The sequence below is a fragment of the Sinohyriopsis cumingii genome, chromosome 9 (genome assembly GCF_028554795.1).
Source record: "Sinohyriopsis cumingii isolate HCF-2022 chromosome 9, ASM2855479v2, whole genome shotgun sequence".
NCBI lineage: Eukaryota > Metazoa > Mollusca > Bivalvia > Unionida > Unionidae > Sinohyriopsis > Sinohyriopsis cumingii.
The window spans coordinates 29185644-29205627 of record NC_142969.1 but is presented as its reverse complement, the minus strand read 5'-3'; the positions used below and the strand labels follow the sequence as shown (position 1 = coordinate 29205627).

The window sequence follows — 19984 nt, the reverse complement described above, 5'->3', positions numbered from 1 at the left end:
GTGGTGGAAGAACCCGCAAATACACCAGCAAGAAAAACAGACCCACGGGAAACTATTGGCAAGCTTTCTCACATACTCACATTGGCCGAATGCGTGACTCAGACCCACGCTGACATTGGTGAGTTGGCAAAGGATAGCGCACTAGTAGATAAGTAGGAGGTTTCTAGCTCCAACACCCTAATCTCCGTCCAAAACAAGTACAAAGTCGACTTTGTTGTCACCCCCAAGAAATCTCTTTTTATGAACTGATTAAAGCATTCCAGCTCAAATACAATCTCAGAACTGGGTATGTGGCACTGCGTACGCAATGTACTTGTTTGTACGGAAATTAGGGCACTCGATCCAGAAACATTCCTTATCACTTCCTACTGATATTTTTATTGTTAGAACAAATTTCAGATATTGTTTTGTTGGATCATCTATAAAGTTTAGACAAAAAAAATGATTGATAGATATTTGTAATGTTTAGATAAAATGTATACTGATCGTTAGATAAAATATTATATTAGATATTAAGATTTAAAACAAGAAATGAGCTTTTACAAAGAGCCAATAAAAAGTGTAGGATTTATTCTTACAAACAGATTATATTAAAGATGGAACCCGGTATAATAAGCGACTGTATTAAAAATGTTAAATATCATCTATCAAGTAAACACAGTTCGATATGGCTATTTGCTGACGAAAATGATGATATAATAAGAGGCTGGACTTTTGATCCATTGCAAGTTCTCGATACTATCAATGAAGTATATTTTGATAATGATATTTTAAATGTTTTGATAAAGATTTTATTTCGCAAACATTGTTAAAATTAGCCTTAGAATCACTGACACATTCTACTTGATAAGTCTTTTGTTAACGGACTTCATATTTATAGATCATCTTTGGAAGAATATCTATTAACATATCATCAATAATACGAAACTCGCATATTAAATCATTCGTATCGTACTTGACGCATCGCAAATAAGATCGCATTTGATCAAGGACGGATTTGTATATTACACTTGCTATTTTACACGCATTTGTTTCATTTCAAGTCGAGGCTCAGTTCGTTTGAGCGCGGCTGAAATAGAAACGCCAATTCCGGATATGATTAACAAAAATGGATTTAATGATGCTGCACTAGAAACTATACCGGAGCCCATCATTAACAACAGTAAATAGGAATTAAATTTAGGTATCCTGATGTAATAGTTATTACATTTCTTACACACCAGAGATTTGTATGATAGCATTTTTATAGTACTGCATAAGCGCACCAAGATCGGATTTCGGAATATCCTTTGACACATGATTGAAGTAAATGATTTTTTAAAATTTATTATGTCATTAATATTGTATTATGTTTATATTTTTTTACGCAACAGTAAAAGTTATAGTGCCAACAATTTAATCAAGTAACTGACGAAACGTATCATTAGCAGGATCGGCAAGAAAATTTACGTACATGTCGTAGGCAACTGAAGATGTATTCTCATATCGACGATCTGTTATCGCATCTTCTTTTATTAACCATCTGTATGAATTAAAACATAATTTTATCTTTTACATATTCGTTTACCAAGCCTCCGTAATCTTTTTCTCTTTTATCAATAAAACCAAGTACTAAACTTATATTTAGTTTGCTAAAACATTTTAAGAACAAGATGTTGCCTTATAATTGCGTACGCTACTCCAAAATTTTGCAATATAATATACCTTAAACGATTTTTATCGAGTGGTATTATATTGCTAAAAAAATTAATAAATCAAACAATTCTCTATAACCTGGTGTATATAATTCATCACTTTCATCAGCCAAATCTCTTTATAACAATTGTCTAGAACGTGTTGTTAATGCAATGAAATATCTTCTTCGTATTTCTTAATATCAAAATATTCATTTATTGGCTTAATCTTTCTTTTCCAGTTTTTTTCTTTTTCAGAAAATATATTTTTAATATTTTCCTTATTTATTTTTTTAAAAAATAATTACTTTTTAATATTATTATAAAACTAAATTTCGCCTAAAATATTTTTGATAATTTCTAACGATTTGATGATAATAATTGGATCAAAATCAAATTTAGTTTTTACTGAAAACAATGAAAAGGTAATATAATATGATTTGGCTAAATATTCAGCATCATCGTCCGATATATTATATTTTACAACTTTAAGAAGTATTTGTTTATCATGATTCCGAGACGATTATATACTTCTCTTTTTGAACAACTGTCATTTAACGTTTTGTTTTTGTTTTGTCTTATATAAAAATAAGAAATAATGTTTGAAAAATTAATAGTAACAAATGGCAGCAGTAGCAATAATAAAACTTTTATGATTGGCGGTAAACACTTGACAGTTACAATTTGTTTCCATACTAGGTTTGACAAACTTAAACTTTCACTTGTTACAGACTCGGAGAGTCCGTAGAAATATTTCAAATATCAAGAACATTTGAGCAAGGAATTATCAAAGATATTTAATAACATTCATAATCAAATCAATCAACAAACATATACTAAACTTACTATTGATCTTGATCGGTCGAAAATAGTTTCTGTCAGTACCAAGTATCCGCTTAATAAAATTATAATTAACGATCTATTTGAATGCCGTCGTCGAGCAAGTGGAAGAACAAAGTTTTGTCTTTAGCAGCATTATGATGAAGTACTTCCATTATCTACTGTTGATATATTGACAATAGGTGTAAAAGCTATAATGGGGGGTGAACGACTCCGTATCTAACAATCAAATATATATTTTGTCTAAAATTTATAAATTATCCAACAATCAAATTTTTTATAAATATCCAACAATCAAAAAGATTTGTATAAACTTTATAAATAATCAAACAATCAATTTTTTAAAATAAATATCCAACAAATAAAACATTTTGTCTACACTTTATAAATAATCCAACAAAACAATATATGAAATTGTGTCAAACATTATAAATATCCGTAGTAGGTAGAAAGGAGTGTTTTTGGATCGAGATGCCTAATTTCCATCCGAACAAGTACATTTCGTACGCAGCGTCACATACCCAATTCTCATACTGTATTTGAATTAGAAGCCTATAGTCAGTTCATAAAAAGAGGTTTCTAGAGGGTGGAAACAAAATCGACTTTGTACTTGTTTGGATGGAGATTAGGGTGCTGGAGTTAGAATCCTCCCTTTACCTATTACTATCGCGTTAGACCACTCGGTAACACCCAGCCTTATATCTCAAGGCATATGGGATGTTGATTAAATTACATGATGTTGTTATGTGTGTTGTAAATGGATCATAAAGACCGATTTCGGAAAGCAGTAGAAGACAAACTTTTTAAAATGTGAACTCCCCTTTCGGTGGTAAGTGGTGAAGGTCAGAGTTAATTACAAGAAAAGACAGAATATATAGGCCGTTATGTGGAAAGTTTAAAACTCTTTACGAGAAAGATTAAATATATTACCTTCTAGACAACTGACAGTGAAATATGTCACAATAAGAATTTAAAATATGCTCCATATTGAACATAGCTGAAGATTATGAATAAACACAATTGGAATGGAATTGTAACTATAAGTACTTACAGATTAATTCAACGATAATGTAAATAACTATAGATTTTACGGTGTTAGAACCCAAGATTTGTATAAATCCTTCATTAGCATTAGTCCGTCTTAGCTAAATAAAATACGTGTCATATATGTAATAGAACAAAATATCTAAAAGACATGGTCGCTGATCACGAGCGCTTTTAAGTCAAGTTCGGTCTATTTATAACCTATATCATGTGAATTCCTTTTGGTGTAAATGTTTGCTTTTTCATGACATATTTTGATTTGTGGAACACTAAAGCTTGTAGCACGTGTTGTTTTTTTTACGGTACTTTACCCGCGGCTGAATCGGTAGTTTTCGTTCAGTTTCGGCATTCTTAACGCGTGTTATATCATTGATACCACAAGATGCTCTTTCATCGCTGTGTTGTATTGCTATAACCGATGCCACTAGTCAAGCACTGAAATCAATCCATTCGAATTTATAATGAAGGGTATCGTATTTCATTATTTTTCTTGACAATGATTCATATCTGCAATTGAGAAATGCATGAGAGCACTCTGTTAACTACAAGTGTATGACGGCAACATCCGTTCCAGACCTATCCAAATGTCAGTCAAGGCTACGTTGTCATGGTGATTGCAAACGCAAATGATTAAAATCATAAGATTATTACACATCGTTTACTTTTTTGTACTTGCTAGTAAATTTACCAATGTCGAAAAAAATGACTAGCGACAATCAGAATTAATCCGCAGCATTCGCTCTTGAAGACAGATTGTTGCTGTTTTTGCCCAAGTTTGTACAGGTTTAAAAAAATCATATGGTTCTATACATAGCAGGAAGAATTTATATTTTTTTATACCTTTTAGTTTAAATATTTTTTTAAAGTATTTTCATTCACAGGTTTCCTTTTATGTTTTGCACAGAAGCTCCTATTTCTGATTAACTGCCTCTGTAGTATATGTAGACATACATTAGCTTATAATTTGTACTCATGAATCTCTACAGATGGTCTGAAAATAATACCGGTTGGCCGCGCCAGATATATCGAACCTTTTCGGTTCATTAGTATTATTATGTAAATGGAAACCAACTCTAAATAATCATTGATTTTGTCACGGTAACCATTAGCAGTTAGCATCCAGAAAAGATCTGGCCTTTGCTGAAAGATTCTTCTCGATTCTGATTATTTTGTATCGCTGCAAAATTACGTTCGGCCGTACCTTTAAATCAGTCTGGGTAAAATGCAGCAGATGCTTACACTGTGATGTACATATCCACAGACCACGTGCAGCATCTCAGCATGCGTTGTGATTCCCAGGTTTCCTTTAGTCCAGTAAATAAATTGAATCTTAATTGTATTATTAGTGTTATTTTGTTTTTATGAAATAACCAAACGTGCTCTCCATTGTATGCTAATGTTGAAGGCAATTTAAAATATTGAAATGCCAAGTTTAAGGAATTCCCGAAACATTAATGACATTGAATATGATCTACGTACAATTAGTTTACTGATAGCAAAATAATTATAGCAAGAAGCACTTCTGGAATGGTGCATACATAGCTCAGAGGTAATGCAATCGCTTCGCACTTTTGAGGTCCTTGGTTCGATTGATAGTTATGTAGTCTCCGTCCAAGATCTTAGTTTCTTCACCCTATTCTTCAGTTTCAGCTACCGCAAAGATCACATTAAGGCAAATTAGAAAGCGCGTCAATTAGGTTTACAAAACGTAAATAATCTATTGACGTTAAAGTAATAATGTTTAAATATTCAAAGTCAGTACCCGCTGCCCAGCTACTTGGAAACTCCAGATGTTCGAATTTAATGAGGAAGTCGAAGATGGCCACGATAATGACAGCAATGACGAAATAAAAGCGAAAATTAAAATGATTTTATTAATGGCAATTACACTTCTTATTTTTAGACCATACTACAATGGAAAGAATTAATACAATCATGGTGATTGCCCTCCTGCTAATGGGGATTTACGGAACAACAGGACAAAATATTAAAAGTGCGGAACTTCAAGGGAACGTAACCGTGGCAGGAATGTTTGAAATCTACAAGCTTTCAAATGGACAATGTGGGGACACTCTTCCTTCTTCGGTTATGGCGCTCGAGGCTGTTAAGTGGGTTTTTAGAAATTTGAATGATGTGGGGTATTTGCCGTTTAAAATAGGTAAGGGGCTGTGCATTAAATCAGTGATTTGCTTGTGTCAATCTATTTTATTCATGCGAAGCACATTACAATTTAAATAAGAATATTCATGAATACAATATTGATGGCAACGAAACAATTTTACAACAATAATTATTGGTTTTAATTAGAGTTTTTGATTACTTGTAGAGATTCAAAAATTATGCCATACTAAATATGTAAACCATCTATATCCTGTATGAATTGAAACATACGATAATACAAATACTTCAGGCTAGCTCTCACTCCGAGCTTGCATATGTGTACGCGTTTGTGTATATGTATATCTCTCATCCTATCTCGATCACATGCTGTTTACCTACGTATCAGTAAAACAATATGTGTTTGTGTGCATGCATGTCCATCAACCTTTCTATCTCGCTTACTCATTTTATCTATATACATATCAGTCGAAAAATATTAATTAAGTACATTAATTAATCTTCTGCAGGTCTTCTGTCCTATCCTACATGTCGATCGTTGCAACAGACAGTGGAGAACACATATGATATACTTCGAAGGGTTTGGGACTCAAATGAACAAAATGGTAGAACCATTATTGGTAAGTTTGAGGTTTTTCATTCACGTTTACATCCTGTGACATTCTGATGTATATTGAGTTGATGATAATCGAATTGTAATGCTGTTTACAGATGTGATGCAAGGGTGATATATAGGAAAGACATTTTTGACGGTACAGTTGTTGTTTCGATTGTTCAGTTTCTTGTACATTCTGACTTTTCGCATGATATTCAAGTATATTACTATATTCACTTTTGTCTATGGCTCGATTAAGTATTTGTTCCTTGGGTATGTCAAGACTCCATAACTGGATATGGAAGATATCGCAAATGTCCAAATTTGTTTAAGTTTGGTCCCCTTCCTAGCTCACAAATCGTCTTTTACTATCATATTAAATATGGCTACCCTGTTTCCAACACTATTGATAGAGTTTACGTTTCGAGTACAAACTGCGATTAAAAGGTGAGATTTAGTCTTCAACAACTTCTTCTTCTTCCTCCTTTTGATTGCATCTAGGATTCAAAGTTGTTAGTTTTCATACAACCATCATCATGCTCATCGCCAAATATAATCTCTCTCCCTCAGTCTGTGTTGATGGATTTCGGGCTACAATCAAACTGACAGTAGGCCTGACGGACTTTCGTATGCACGGAAACATTGATGAACGGGCGAGCGGATGGACGGACGGACATGACTGATTATAATATATCCGCAAAAGTGACAATATTGCACTGAGCCTCAGATTTTGGTAAAATGATAGACCATTTACTAAAGCTAAATATGTTAATAGTCTCCCTGCCATAGCATGGTACCAATAGGTGTCGATACCAATCCAATTAAACCTGAATCGACAAAGTACTGTGCTGGAAAACCCCAGTATTGAAACATTTAAATGTTAATGTACCTATTACCTTGTGTTACATGTTGAAATGACGTCCAATAAGACACCGCCTGTCTTTACAAAAACAAGTTTATTCGGCAGAAGGGATGGCCTATAACGTGCTGACTTTTTTGTTGTCCGCATGGGCGGTCATTCAAGACAGGTATACTTATATCAGGTGCATATGTCAAATGAATGAACACCTGTCTATGAGATTACATTCTTCTAGCGGAAAAGCAGTTCTCTCAAGCGTGGGTTTACTGTATAATTTGATTACCTCCTATGAGCGACATCGCGTCTTGGAAGACCACTGTTTTTTGGCGAATGGGATTGTCTTACATTATAGCTTCCACTGTATAATGTTATGAGCACTAATAGATAACACCTTTCTTCACGGACCATTTTAGCCGGGAGAAAGGGTATCCTTTCAAGACGGTATCCAAATTATAATATCGTGTACTATAAAAGGAGACCACATACCTTAAGAGATCGCCTTTTGTTACCCGAGTCTATTATATCCCACGATAGGGATCACGTTATATCGTGATCACTAAGCAGAGACTATCTTTAATAGGATATCTCTCAAAACATTTTTTCACTTTATGAAATGATGACTTATCAAAAGGAGAACATATGAACTGATCTTAATTGTGAACACATGCTTATGTTGTTGTTGTTGTTGTTGTTGTAGGGTTTAACGCCATTTTTCAGCACAAGATAGGCTATACATGGCGGCCAGTATAACTGGTGGAGGAAGAACCCTGGAAAACCCCGGGAAGAACCACCGATCCACGAGAAGCTACTGCCAGGCTTTCTCACATACCCACGTTAGCCGAGCCTGAGACTCGAACTCACGCAGAGAGAGGTGAGATGGCAGTGATCCGTAACGGTGAGCGCTTTAGACCACTCGGCCACTCGGGGCCCCCACATGCTTAGGTAGACCACGTTCTGCTGGCGAAACTGGCGAACACTCAAGACGATTTTCATTGAACACTATTTCCTGTAATATTCTAGGTATCATAGGTCCAGAGTACAGTTCCGAAGCAGAGGTAGTATCGGCCATTACTGGAACATCGAAACCAGTAGACAGAATCCTTCAAGTCGGGTTCTCCACCACATCGGCCACCCTGAGCGATTCTTCCAAATTCCCAAATTTCTTCAGAGTTGTTCCAGATGACAGTGTGCAAGTTCAGGTAGCAAAGACTATCTCATAAACTTGCTGATCTCTCTGACTAAACGATTCACTCAAAGCTATTCCCTCATGAGTTTGCGTAGATCACGCAGACAATGGAGTGGTTAATTGACACGGCTAAACGAATTATGCAATGTTTATATTGTTTTTATTCAAAATACATGTTGACTTTTTTAGAAGGACTGCCAGATTTGCATCTCCAAGATCCATGAAGAAACATTTGTGTACTTTCAATCACAAAAGAGCGGAAAATTGTTTGAAACTTTGCATGCAGTTTCCTTCAATGACAATAGACACTGCAACTAAGTTCAAATAAAAAGTCCGCTAATATTTTGACCAATACAAAGGCAGTGTTATATGTAATATCTTCAAGTCTGGAGTAACATTTAGTGCTCGACATGTTCAGTAAGCTTAACGAAGGTGTAGACAGGTCGACGGGTCATTCTCTGTAACTTCCAGACAAAAAAGATATTTATTTCCCCGCAGTTGTCAATATAAATTTTCAGAATAGTGTGGTATTTGTCGATTGATAGGATGCATTTTTTAACAAATGAAACAACGCAGTTAGTGTTGACATAAAAGCGCTTTAAGTCAAATGCTAGAGCCCGACATTTTGCCACAATGCAAGTCTATCCATAATAAATGTATATGCACCATAGTGACAAAAAGGAATACAATTATTAACTTGTCTGTAATATCTGCACAATTTACAACATTCGTAGCTCCTTCCATCAAGGCGAATTTGCTAAACAATTAAAATTGTTAACAGTTAAATAAATAATCTTGCAATGTTTTACATTTTATCCCCTTCCTCAAACATGTATGCATACGCTAGTATTGTTTTATTTCAGTTTCTATCAATTACTAATTTCCTTATTTTAAATGTCCACTTTTCAGGTAATACTGTCATTGATAGCAAGACTGGAATGGAACCGCATTGCCATAGTTTATGAAAATGATACTTACGGTATCCAAGCGGGTACAGCGTTGAAAAAGCTGGCTGGAGAAAAAGGAATATGCATTTCAAGTTTTCACTCTGTGACAGTGGACTCTCTACAAGCAAGTGATCCTAATCAGATCAACAACATTCTCAACTCTCTTTTGTTGACGACTTCCCCGTCCGTTAGTGGAATAGTCTTCATTGGATCCGAGGAGGTAGCTAATAAATTACTCATTGCAGCTTCTGGGCGATTTTCAAGCAGTCGGGTTTCTTTTGTATTTTCTGATGGTATCCAAGTCCAAGAAAGTGTTTTCAAAAACTCTGGGATAGTGATCGACAAGTCCCGAGGGGCATTTGCAGTTGGAAGTCCACGAGTCGTTATAACTGAGTTTGAGCAATACTGGCATGCACTGTTTCGGAATACGACATTGCTGCTGCAAGAATCACTCTCTAACCCATGGCTTTTGGACGTCTTTCAGCAGAAAGCCTCCTGCACACCTGGAGTCTCGAGTTGTATTGGCTTAAATGATGCACAGTTGAAAACGGCATTTCCAACCCAGCCATTATACATCCAGTATGCCATATTATCTGCATTTGTCGTCGCAAGGACATTCAGAGAAGTATATATTGAAAGATGTACAGATTCTAGCAACTGCCTCAACGATATTCAACCAGGTCAAATGATAGAAAAAATAAAATCATTAACTATAAATTTTGATACAGATTTTAAATGGAAGATTGGTTCACTAAGTGGAAGGAGTCTGAGGTTCGTAGACAACGGCGGTATAAGCGGAGAGTTGGAATCCTCGTTGTATGAAGTCTTCAACTTTAGAAAATTTCCTGCTAAGACTGGAGAGTTTATGTTCATAAAGGTGCGTTACGGTTTGGTTCTACCCATAACTAAATTATGTCAAATTTAACGCTGGGATAGATAGATAGATAGATAGATGGATGGATGGATGGATGGATGGATGGACATAGATAGAGTGGATTCTTAATTTTTATTATTATTCATTATTATTAATAATTAATATATTTATTTATTATTACTATTTTTTCTGCATGCACAGATTTATATTTAGAACTCGACCTATTTTTTAGGAAACTATGGCTTGGATCCCGAGAGAAAGCTGATGCTTTCTCAAGAATAAACAAACAAAACACGTGGACTTGTGCAGAACATAATGTGTGCTTTGTGGGCTATGTGTGCTGAAATTCGAGTGGGTTTAAAGGTTGCTCAAGAAACAGCATCTTTGAATTCGACCTTTATGAGCTGACCTTCACATTGTGGTTATGTGATTATTCTTATGATTTATAGAAACATATAGTAGCAATTGTTACAACGAAAACAGCAACAGCGACCACTAGCTCTCAACGTCCCACTGATGGCAGATAATTAATAAACCAGCAATGATTGGTTTTCATGGACCCACGTGAGAATGAAAATAACAATTAAGGTATCTGACACTTTGCTTGCCTAATGAATCTTATAACATTTTGATTAATATTTTAATTAAGGCCTCTTATGTTAGAATAAATGTTCGCTATCGTGATGGCCTAGTATGTATAAACTTCGCTTTTCTATTTATGTAGGTTGGTAACTACCGGAAAGATGGCTTTCATTTAAATATTACTGAAGTGAGAGACTACAACACCACAGGAAATGAAAATACTTGGCCCAATCTAAATAAAGCAAACTGCATCGCACCATACAAATGTAAAGAGTGTCTCTCCAAAACTAATCCAGACAGATTTGTTTACATACCAGGAGACTTGTATGTAGTTGGTATAGTGCCAGTATATGACAAAGCAGACCCTTTCGGATGTGGAGTCATAAGGAATGTAAGTGGATACCAGATAGTTGAGGCTATGTCGTATGCCGTGAGAAAGATTAATAATAACACTAATGTGTTCCCTGCACAAACAATAGGGCTGGTAATTCTTAACAGCTGCAACAATCCCTTCGTTATAACGGAGAAAATCATAGATATGTATAAAAATGGGCTAAATCTTACGATGGGTGATAATTTGGATCCATCTGATACATCAATGAACAATACAGAGGTGCTCCGCTTGGATAACCGGATATTGGGTTTCGTTGGAGGACTGGCAAGTAGTGTAAGTATAAAGGTGTCTGAAGTACTGCAGCAGTTAAAGTTTGTCCAAATAAGTTATGCATCAACCAGTCCAGTATTAAGTGACAGAACATTATATCCCTACTTTATGAGGGTGACAACTCCAGACGACAAACAAGCAGATGCGATGATGAGAATCATTAAACTGTTACATTCTGACTATATTCAAGTTGTATACAGTGAAGGGAGTTACGGTGAAGGTGGAAGAAATTCCATAAGGGCTATTGCCAGTGCCAACGAAATCTGCATAGCGCAAGAATTAGTAATAAAAGAATCAGCAGAGGGCCTTGGTTATAATATTCTTGAAGAGTTAAGAAAGAAGTCATATGCCAGAATTGTGATCGTGTTTCTTCAATCCCATATTGTTCAGCCTGTAATGGAAGCTGTTAGTAAGGGCGCTTTAAATGATGGAAAATTAGAATTCATGTTTATTGGATCAGAAGCATGGGGAAAGAACGTGGATATTTTCAAAGGAGAAGCTAAAAAGATCCTTGAGACATCACTAGTGTTAAGTCTTGAAATGCATGAAGAGTCTGATCTGGTATCCTATGTACAAGGCATGAACCCTGAATCAAAAAGGAATGTTGTGTGGCTAAATGAATACGTGGAGGCAAAGTTGAATTGCTTTTACCCATGGAGCTTTGACAAAAGCAGGAATCATCAGTGTACTTCGACTGATCTGTTTGTGAACAATGTAGATTTCCAAATGGGTATTTGGAATGTTTTTGCATGCAATTCTGTTCTGTCATTGCTTAATGGAGCTTATAATTATTTTAGATCTGTATGTGGTCCGAATCTTCTAACGGTATGTCCACCGTATGCTGAAAATCCCGAGAACATCACAAAGGAGATCAAACGAGTTCAACTTAGACTTAATGGGAAAGAATTGATGGAAGTCTTCGATGTGAACGGAGATGGAAGGATTGGTTACGCAATATATTACATTCAAAAAGATCCGGAAACCTTGCAAGAATTGCAATATTTCAAGGTAAGATAAAGCAACATTTGACCAATATAAATATATAGACTTTACACTAACTTCTGAGGAAATAAAGAGCCCATCTTGGTTACCTCAACATCGCCAGTTAGCATCCTTTCAAGCAAACATACATCAGTAAGAAACAATAGGATGTGTTTGTCTTCTGATTGTCTTTGTGTGCTCAGTGATTATCCAAATGTTGAATGAAAATCATTGTTTTCAGTTTTGTAATAATTGTTGAGTATATTTTGCATAAGACAGTGAAATGTGGTCGGCAATGTTCTACACTAATGTCCTTGAATTTACCTACTCCAGCGGATGAGATTCAGTGCCAGTGTGCGTTCATCACTGATCAGTTATACCAGGATGCCACAATGCTAGGTTTGCAATAGGAAAGATTCCAAGGTTGATCTAATTCGATTTGAAAAGGCAAAAGGCATATAATCGTGGATTTCAGACTAAACAGATAACACGTTTACCTAATCTCTTCCTGTAACTACATGAAAACTTTACCATGAAACATTACGTACACCGCACGTGTTCGTGGCGTCAGTTGGTGTATCTTGTCAGGGCTTTGACAATTTACTATATTTACTATTCGTTCGACCACTGATTTGTAAGTATCTGAAATAAGTACATTACTTACATTAAGTAACCGGAATATTTTATTAACACCTTTACTGGTTGTTGCAAGAAAAGTGAGCATCGGATCTTCGTTTTCTGTTGTTCCGATGAAACGAACCTGATGTGCAAAAATATCGTTGACTGGTGTTTTAAATCCCTCACGTGTCCTAAACCCTAATACTTACATTTAATTGTAATGAACATGATATGCATTCCATGACATCAAGCTGATAACATGCTGTCATTTAGATGGCATCTTTCGCCATGGCATAAATCTAAAACCATCCTATTACTAAGATGAATTATATTGACATGACATATAACTAGAACCCGGCCATTATAAAGATGGATTCTATGTACGTGACATAAAAATAGAACCATGCCATTATAAATATGGATTATATTGACATGACATAAAACTAAAACCATGCCATTATTAAAATGGGTTCTATATTAACACGCACGTTTCCGTAAATATTTTTGCAAAAGTAATATAAATTCCCTGTTTGTTTTGTAAACAGTATGGTTTAAGCAGTTCTATGTAAATATGGTTTTGACTGATTGAAGACAGTTTAATATTTACGTGAAAGATAAAATTATGTTTCTACAATGCGGATAGTGTATACTAAATGTCAATAATTGACCGTGTTCACATGATCGCAAGTACTAGAAGGTAGACTGTGGAATTTACATTTTGACATATTTTACAAAAGTTGTCTACAGCTATCAATATCGTAAATGATATGCAGTTTCTTGATATATTGATATGATATATATTGATATGATATATATATATTGATATGATATACATTGATATGATATATATATATTGATATGATATATATTGATGATGATATATATTGATACGATATATATTGATGATGATATACATTGACATGATTAATCAACGTTTCTCAATATAGATTGGTGAATATAATCCAGGGATAAAATTTGAATTCAATTATGAAAATCACACATTTCCGGCCATACCATCCAGGTGTCCAAATCCAATCGCTTGCAGTCATTGCACGTATCTTCCAGTTACTACAGCTGTTCCGATTATAAGGTAAACAAGAGTAGTGAACGAAAGAGAGCGGCTGTTGTATCTTAATAAAAAATAAGCATCTTCGTATTGTAAAACATATGTTAGAATATAGATTTGGCTATGTCATCCCGAAAACTTTTTATAAGCATATTTTCCTATTAATATTAAAAATTATTTAATATCATATCTTGACGTCAGAGGTCTCGTTCCGGCATCATATCGAGGGAAAGCATAGTGTTCGAGGCCTCCGAATAAACTTTAATTTGTCACTTCACTAACATAGTATGCGTTTATTAGAAATGAAAGATGATCTTAACGAAATTAAGGTGATCACCAGTTTGGATTTGTGTCCACTGCCTAATGAAATATGAATACGTTTTGAATTTTGTTGTTGCTCCTTTTGCTCGCACGTATTCCAAAAGTCAGTTTTGGTCGTTTAATAAATGTAATACTAAATCATCTCGTACATGATGGTGTAGTTTATGTCTCTGCAACTGCTGTCATGTCTCCATCGTAGGTCAGAACATAATTAATTTGGACGATTCATGTCTTTGATAAGTCATACCCCGGATTGCTGTATAGGCGTTTCGGGGTGGTCCACTCTTAGGATTCGAACTCGCACCCCTTCGGTCACAAATGAAGCGGTTTTATCGCAAAGACTATGCTTCTCTAGCCTTGAAGCGTACGCGAAGGAATTCGGAGAAACTGGGTCGGATCATTATTTGCCTACTACTGGAAATAACTTATCCCCGTACAGATCAAAATTATATATACAAAAATAAGTATATTCCATCATATGTGCAGTACAAAAGGAAAAAAAGGCAGACTGACATCGACAGAGAGCCTGAATAAGAAAATAAGGAATGATTTCTGGTAGAACCAAGTAAAACGCGCGAAAGAAATTCAGCAGTCCTGGTACTAATACTGAAGTGAATGGAGTATGGCATAGTAAATGATATGCATAACAAGCAATGCTGCATTCGGTGTGGATGTAGTGTGTGTGTGTGTGTGTGTGTGTGTGTGTGTGTGTATTTTTAACGTAGCTTTAACACATTTTCAGTCATATCGCTACGATGTCTGCAGTGTGACAGCAGTTTACAGTGAGGTCTAGCACTGGGGCATGATGGGGCATCATGCCGCAGACATGTAGCATCCTGTCCCAACCAGTCACATTATCATGACACCAGACACTGACCTCTTAATGCTGAGCGCCACGCGTATATAGATATGTCGAAAGATAGCGTGGGAGAGTGGGAGAATAATCAGCACTTGCAATTTATACTATTACATTCTACTGATTACTAAAATTAGCCCTATCGAGAACACATTTACCAATATTTGTTATTTCAGGAGTGGTGAATAGATTAGAATACGAAAAGCCGTTTAGAATGTGATACATGCTAAATTTAACCAGCTTGACTGACCAGACTCTTTCATTTTGCTCTTCTATATCTTATTTCATTTTGTCTCCTTTACATTTCACTGGTAGTCAAATATATATATATATATATATATATATATATATATATATATATATATATATATATATATATATATATATATATATATATATATATATATATATAGATAGATAGATAGATATAGATAGATAGATAGATAGATAGGTCTGTGTGTTTGTGCGTGCGTGTGATGTTTGACTTTCTGATCTCCACATAAATATTCAGTTTCGCTGATGTTTATCTAATAACGATATAGTTGAACACTAACATTTTCAACAGAGCCTAAGGAGTACACAAACATTTTTTAAAATTATTGTATACAAACGCCTCATTTTTTTCAGTTCAAACGATGGGGCACTAATAGGTCTTGGAGTGGTTGTCAGCACATTGTTTATTGCTTTAGTGATTGCCATTGTCATCATAGTAGTTCTTAGAAGGAATACACCTACAGGAGGAATTAATCAAGGTAAGCTTGAATCCGATTAAACATGGACTGGCTCATTCAAAAGCTAAATATTTACGTAAATATGTAGTTAGATTTATCTATCTGCCCGTGTGTCAGCATGTATGTATGCATTATATATATATATATATATATATATATATATATATATATATATATATATATATATATATATATAAAGAGAGACATACATACATACATATATACACACACACATACATACATACATACATACATATCTACCTACCTACCTACATACATATCTACCTACCGATCTACCTACCCACATACGTACATAGACATATCTACCTACCTACCTACCTACCTACCTACCTACATGCATATATACATACATACATACATACATACATACATACATACATACATAGACATATCTACCTACCTACCTACATACCTACCTACCTACTTACCTACCTACCTACCTACCTACATGCATACATACATACATACATATCTACCTACCTACGTACCTACATACATACATACATACATACATACAGACATACATACGTATGCCCTTACAGACATATATATGTATGCCCTTACAGACATACATACGTATGACCTTACAGACATACATACGTATGCCCTTACAGATATACATACGTATGCCCTACTCCAATCAGCCAATCATTTTAATAGCAGAATTTAACACTCCGTTTATGCACAGAATAAATGTTTTCTATTTTCAACTGTAAGGTGCTTAAATGCTATTATAAGCCGGAATTTACACTTTTGTGCAATACAAACAAGAAAACGTTTTTCTTTTATTATAAACAAAGAATTCCACAATATACATTTGGATATATTATTTATAAAATTCGTTTTATTATATGGAACGATGTCAATACAGTCAAGCAGGTTAGAGAGCCATAGCGTATTCCAAGCAGGAGTCGAACCTGTGGATAGACTAGTGAAACCCATCGGGCATGCGTCGTAATACCATCATATGCCCATCCCCCCCCCCCAATTCAGTATGGAACACGGGAATAGGAAAGGACTTTAGGTGCATAAGAACTCACTTTCCGGGCAAGAGGAAAATTAAAACTATATGAAATTTAGCTATATGGACACGCCCCATGAATTAATAATTTAGAAATACACGCTTTATATATATATATATATATATATATATATATATATATATATATATATATATATATATATATATATATATATATATATATATATATATATAGCCGGATTACACATTAAGCCCTCTAAGCACGTGTTAGGGCACCAGCCCAACAAGGGCACCACAAAAAAAAATTAAAATTAACTGTTGACGATAAAATTAAATGAATTATATATTATCGTTTCGATCTGTACGAAGGAGTACATTGATTTGGAATGATGGCAACACTGGTATTTATTCACCTTTATAGCTTGTAATATTATTGTTTTCATTTTAGTTTCATATTTCATAAAGGGCTGCACGATAATATTTTCATTTCTTATGGCCCTAGATGGGCTTCATCCGGCACAATATATATATGTATATATATATATATATATATATATATATATATATATATATATATATATATATATATATATATATATATATATATATATATATTGCAGGAGAGTTTTCATGTGACTATGAACAAAGTTTTGATGATGGATCGCTACCCAGAAGGTGTACAGTAGTCACGGCTACACATCGAGATTGTAGAGGAGGTAATGACTTAAATAAAACCTACTTAAGCGTTGGTGACAATACCAGTGAGATCGCACAGCCAGGAGCTGATATGATGACATTGCATCATGGAGCAGTTGTATACAACACCCAAAGCAATCAGGTCATCGGAAGTCATGCTCCACAATCCAATCCAAGACAATTAAATGAGAATGGTGCCGGCATTAGAGTGCCACAGCTCCCTCTAAGATCCTTGCCGAAGCCTCAGTTACAGGCTGTGAATAGTACCTACCACACAGTTCAAGATAATCATGTGCGTGACAATACCTTGGAAATATGGCACACAACAACTGCGCAGAGGGAATCTCCACGGGAGATAACTGAAACTGACAATGGAATCAAGGATGTCCTAAACCAAGTGCTTACCGACCCTTATATACATCCTGTACCATAATTGATTCGAACTTGGCACAGCGGTAGTTGCCTCTTATAAACTTTACCTTTACAAATCTTTTGTCACGGAGGTTTTAAACGTTCTACCTTTGTATCTTATTTAATATAAGTTTGACTTACTTTTTACATCATTACTTTTATATTTTATCTTACCGTCCTTAGTTTTATATATTTATTTGCAAGATTTTACTAATATCTGTATCTTTTTCTGACATTTTTCGAATAAAATGTTTCCACTGCAAGTGACACTTGATGAAACGATGAAAACGTTATTACATACATATGTAAATGTACAGATTTCGTGTACAGAACGTTTAGGAAAGAGGAGTCTCTAAACCATGGCTGGTCATGGTTCCATCGTTTACAGTAATATTGGAGAATCTGAATGTATTATCCGTTTCACAGCTTTCGCTTACCAACCACTGAAACAGAAAAAGGCTCAATGCATAAAGATGTTATTTTGATTTAAGTCAGCGGATCAGGTCACTTAACATCTATCCGGAACTGAAAATAAAATTTTTAATTTTTTTTTGAACATTTTGGATCGTCCATTCTTGATCAGTCATTAAGAAAAACTGATAAGGAGAAACAATGAAAACGGAATTGCATATGCAAATTGAGTGTCATTTTGAAATTTACAGATTTATGAAATGTAGATAGTCTGTTTTCAAGTAAAGAGCAATACATTGTTCAGCATTTAGCTACGACTGACGGTTTCATTTTATCTTTCCTGTTGTACGGCATAATAATACATGCAGATTCTGTTAGTGCTGAGACAACTGGAATAAAGTGTCTTGTCGAAATATGAACCACAGAAGCTGACCCAGGATGGCTTGATAAAAGGGTTCCATTACGCATCCTTTCAGTGTCAGATCTCTCGTCGTTCCGTAGCCTACATATCTGGATGGCTGAGTCATGGAGTTGAACACTCATTCTTATCGCGCATTTGTACACCTGTGTGTCATACTGAGGCAACGAATTTTAGATGTGTGGTATGAACTTCACACTTTTTGGAAATTTTAATGTGTATCGTTAAAGAACGAATTGCAAATATACAGTCAGGATTCTTCATATTTATGACATACATATTTTTGTAAACTGCTTAAAATTTTTGTAAGTGTGCTTCATGTTCAAGTTTGGATTATATCAATGTTTGTCATTTAAATCAAGTATTATAGTATCATTAGGCAATTCAAATCGAAACAAATCATTTGCTATTTCAGACTTGCCACCTATATTTTCGTATCGAATAATACAAAACAAAATACATCAACAGTCGAGAAGTAAGCAAATGCGTATATTAGATTGCAAGTTTAGGGATATATGCTTGTAAGAATGTGTGTTTCTCATTAAATGTAACTATTTGTCTGCCATTATATAAAAAAGAAAGTGAATTTGATATGCTGTTTCAAACATTACGCTTATACATTTATTTCTGAATAATAAAATACATACAAAATGGAACATTAAAGAAAGCACACAGACCGTTACTTATTTCTCCCTTTAATACATATTAGTTTATGAATGTGGAGTATTTCACTGGAAGAATGCGTGTGTGTCTGTCAAATTGTCACTTCGAATTTTTATACTTAAAGGTTTTACACGTATAAATAAGTAAAGAGAGTGTTCATTCAGTCGAATATGTAGCAACCATAACTAACCATGATTCTATTTCGGACAATACTACAACAGTCTTCAAAAATGCTTTAATACTGTACGTTAAAGTCAGACCACCATAAGCATTATAATACAGTCAATAATTATATATACCTTTATCACTAAGGAACAATGTAGTGGTATCACTGGACTGCAATGCATTAATGTTGACAATGACCAAGATTTATCATATTGGATATATTAGCAAACATTTTTAAATGGTATATAACGATCACAGTCAT

The 19984-nt window shown here is 34.7% G+C and overlaps 1 protein-coding gene across 3 annotated transcripts in view; it reads left to right on the top strand.

Annotated features, from left to right (window-relative positions):
* Positions 1-19570, top strand: part of LOC149791465 (uncharacterized) — a 33361-nt gene extending 13791 nt beyond the window's left edge. For 2 of the 3 annotated variants that reach the window (XM_089970007.1, XM_089970008.1), the window contains 8 exons: positions 5461-5715; positions 6185-6295; positions 8150-8328; positions 9225-10139; positions 10861-12390; positions 13929-14071; positions 15852-15976; positions 17579-19570. In XM_089970007.1, the coding sequence (XP_089826133.1) occupies positions 5472-5715; positions 6185-6295; positions 8150-8328; positions 9225-10139; positions 10861-12390; positions 13929-14071; positions 15852-15976; positions 17579-18087 (3756 nt within the window). In that variant the 5' untranslated portion in view covers positions 5461-5471 and the 3' untranslated portion in view covers positions 18088-19570. Of the gene's footprint in view, positions 1-3249; positions 4168-5460; positions 5716-6184; positions 6296-8149; positions 8329-9224; positions 10140-10860; positions 12391-13928; positions 14072-15851; positions 15977-17578 lie in introns of those variants that run through there. The other variant, XM_089970006.1, reaches the window with a different exon arrangement.
* The last annotated feature ends 414 nt before the right edge of the window (positions 19571-19984 follow it).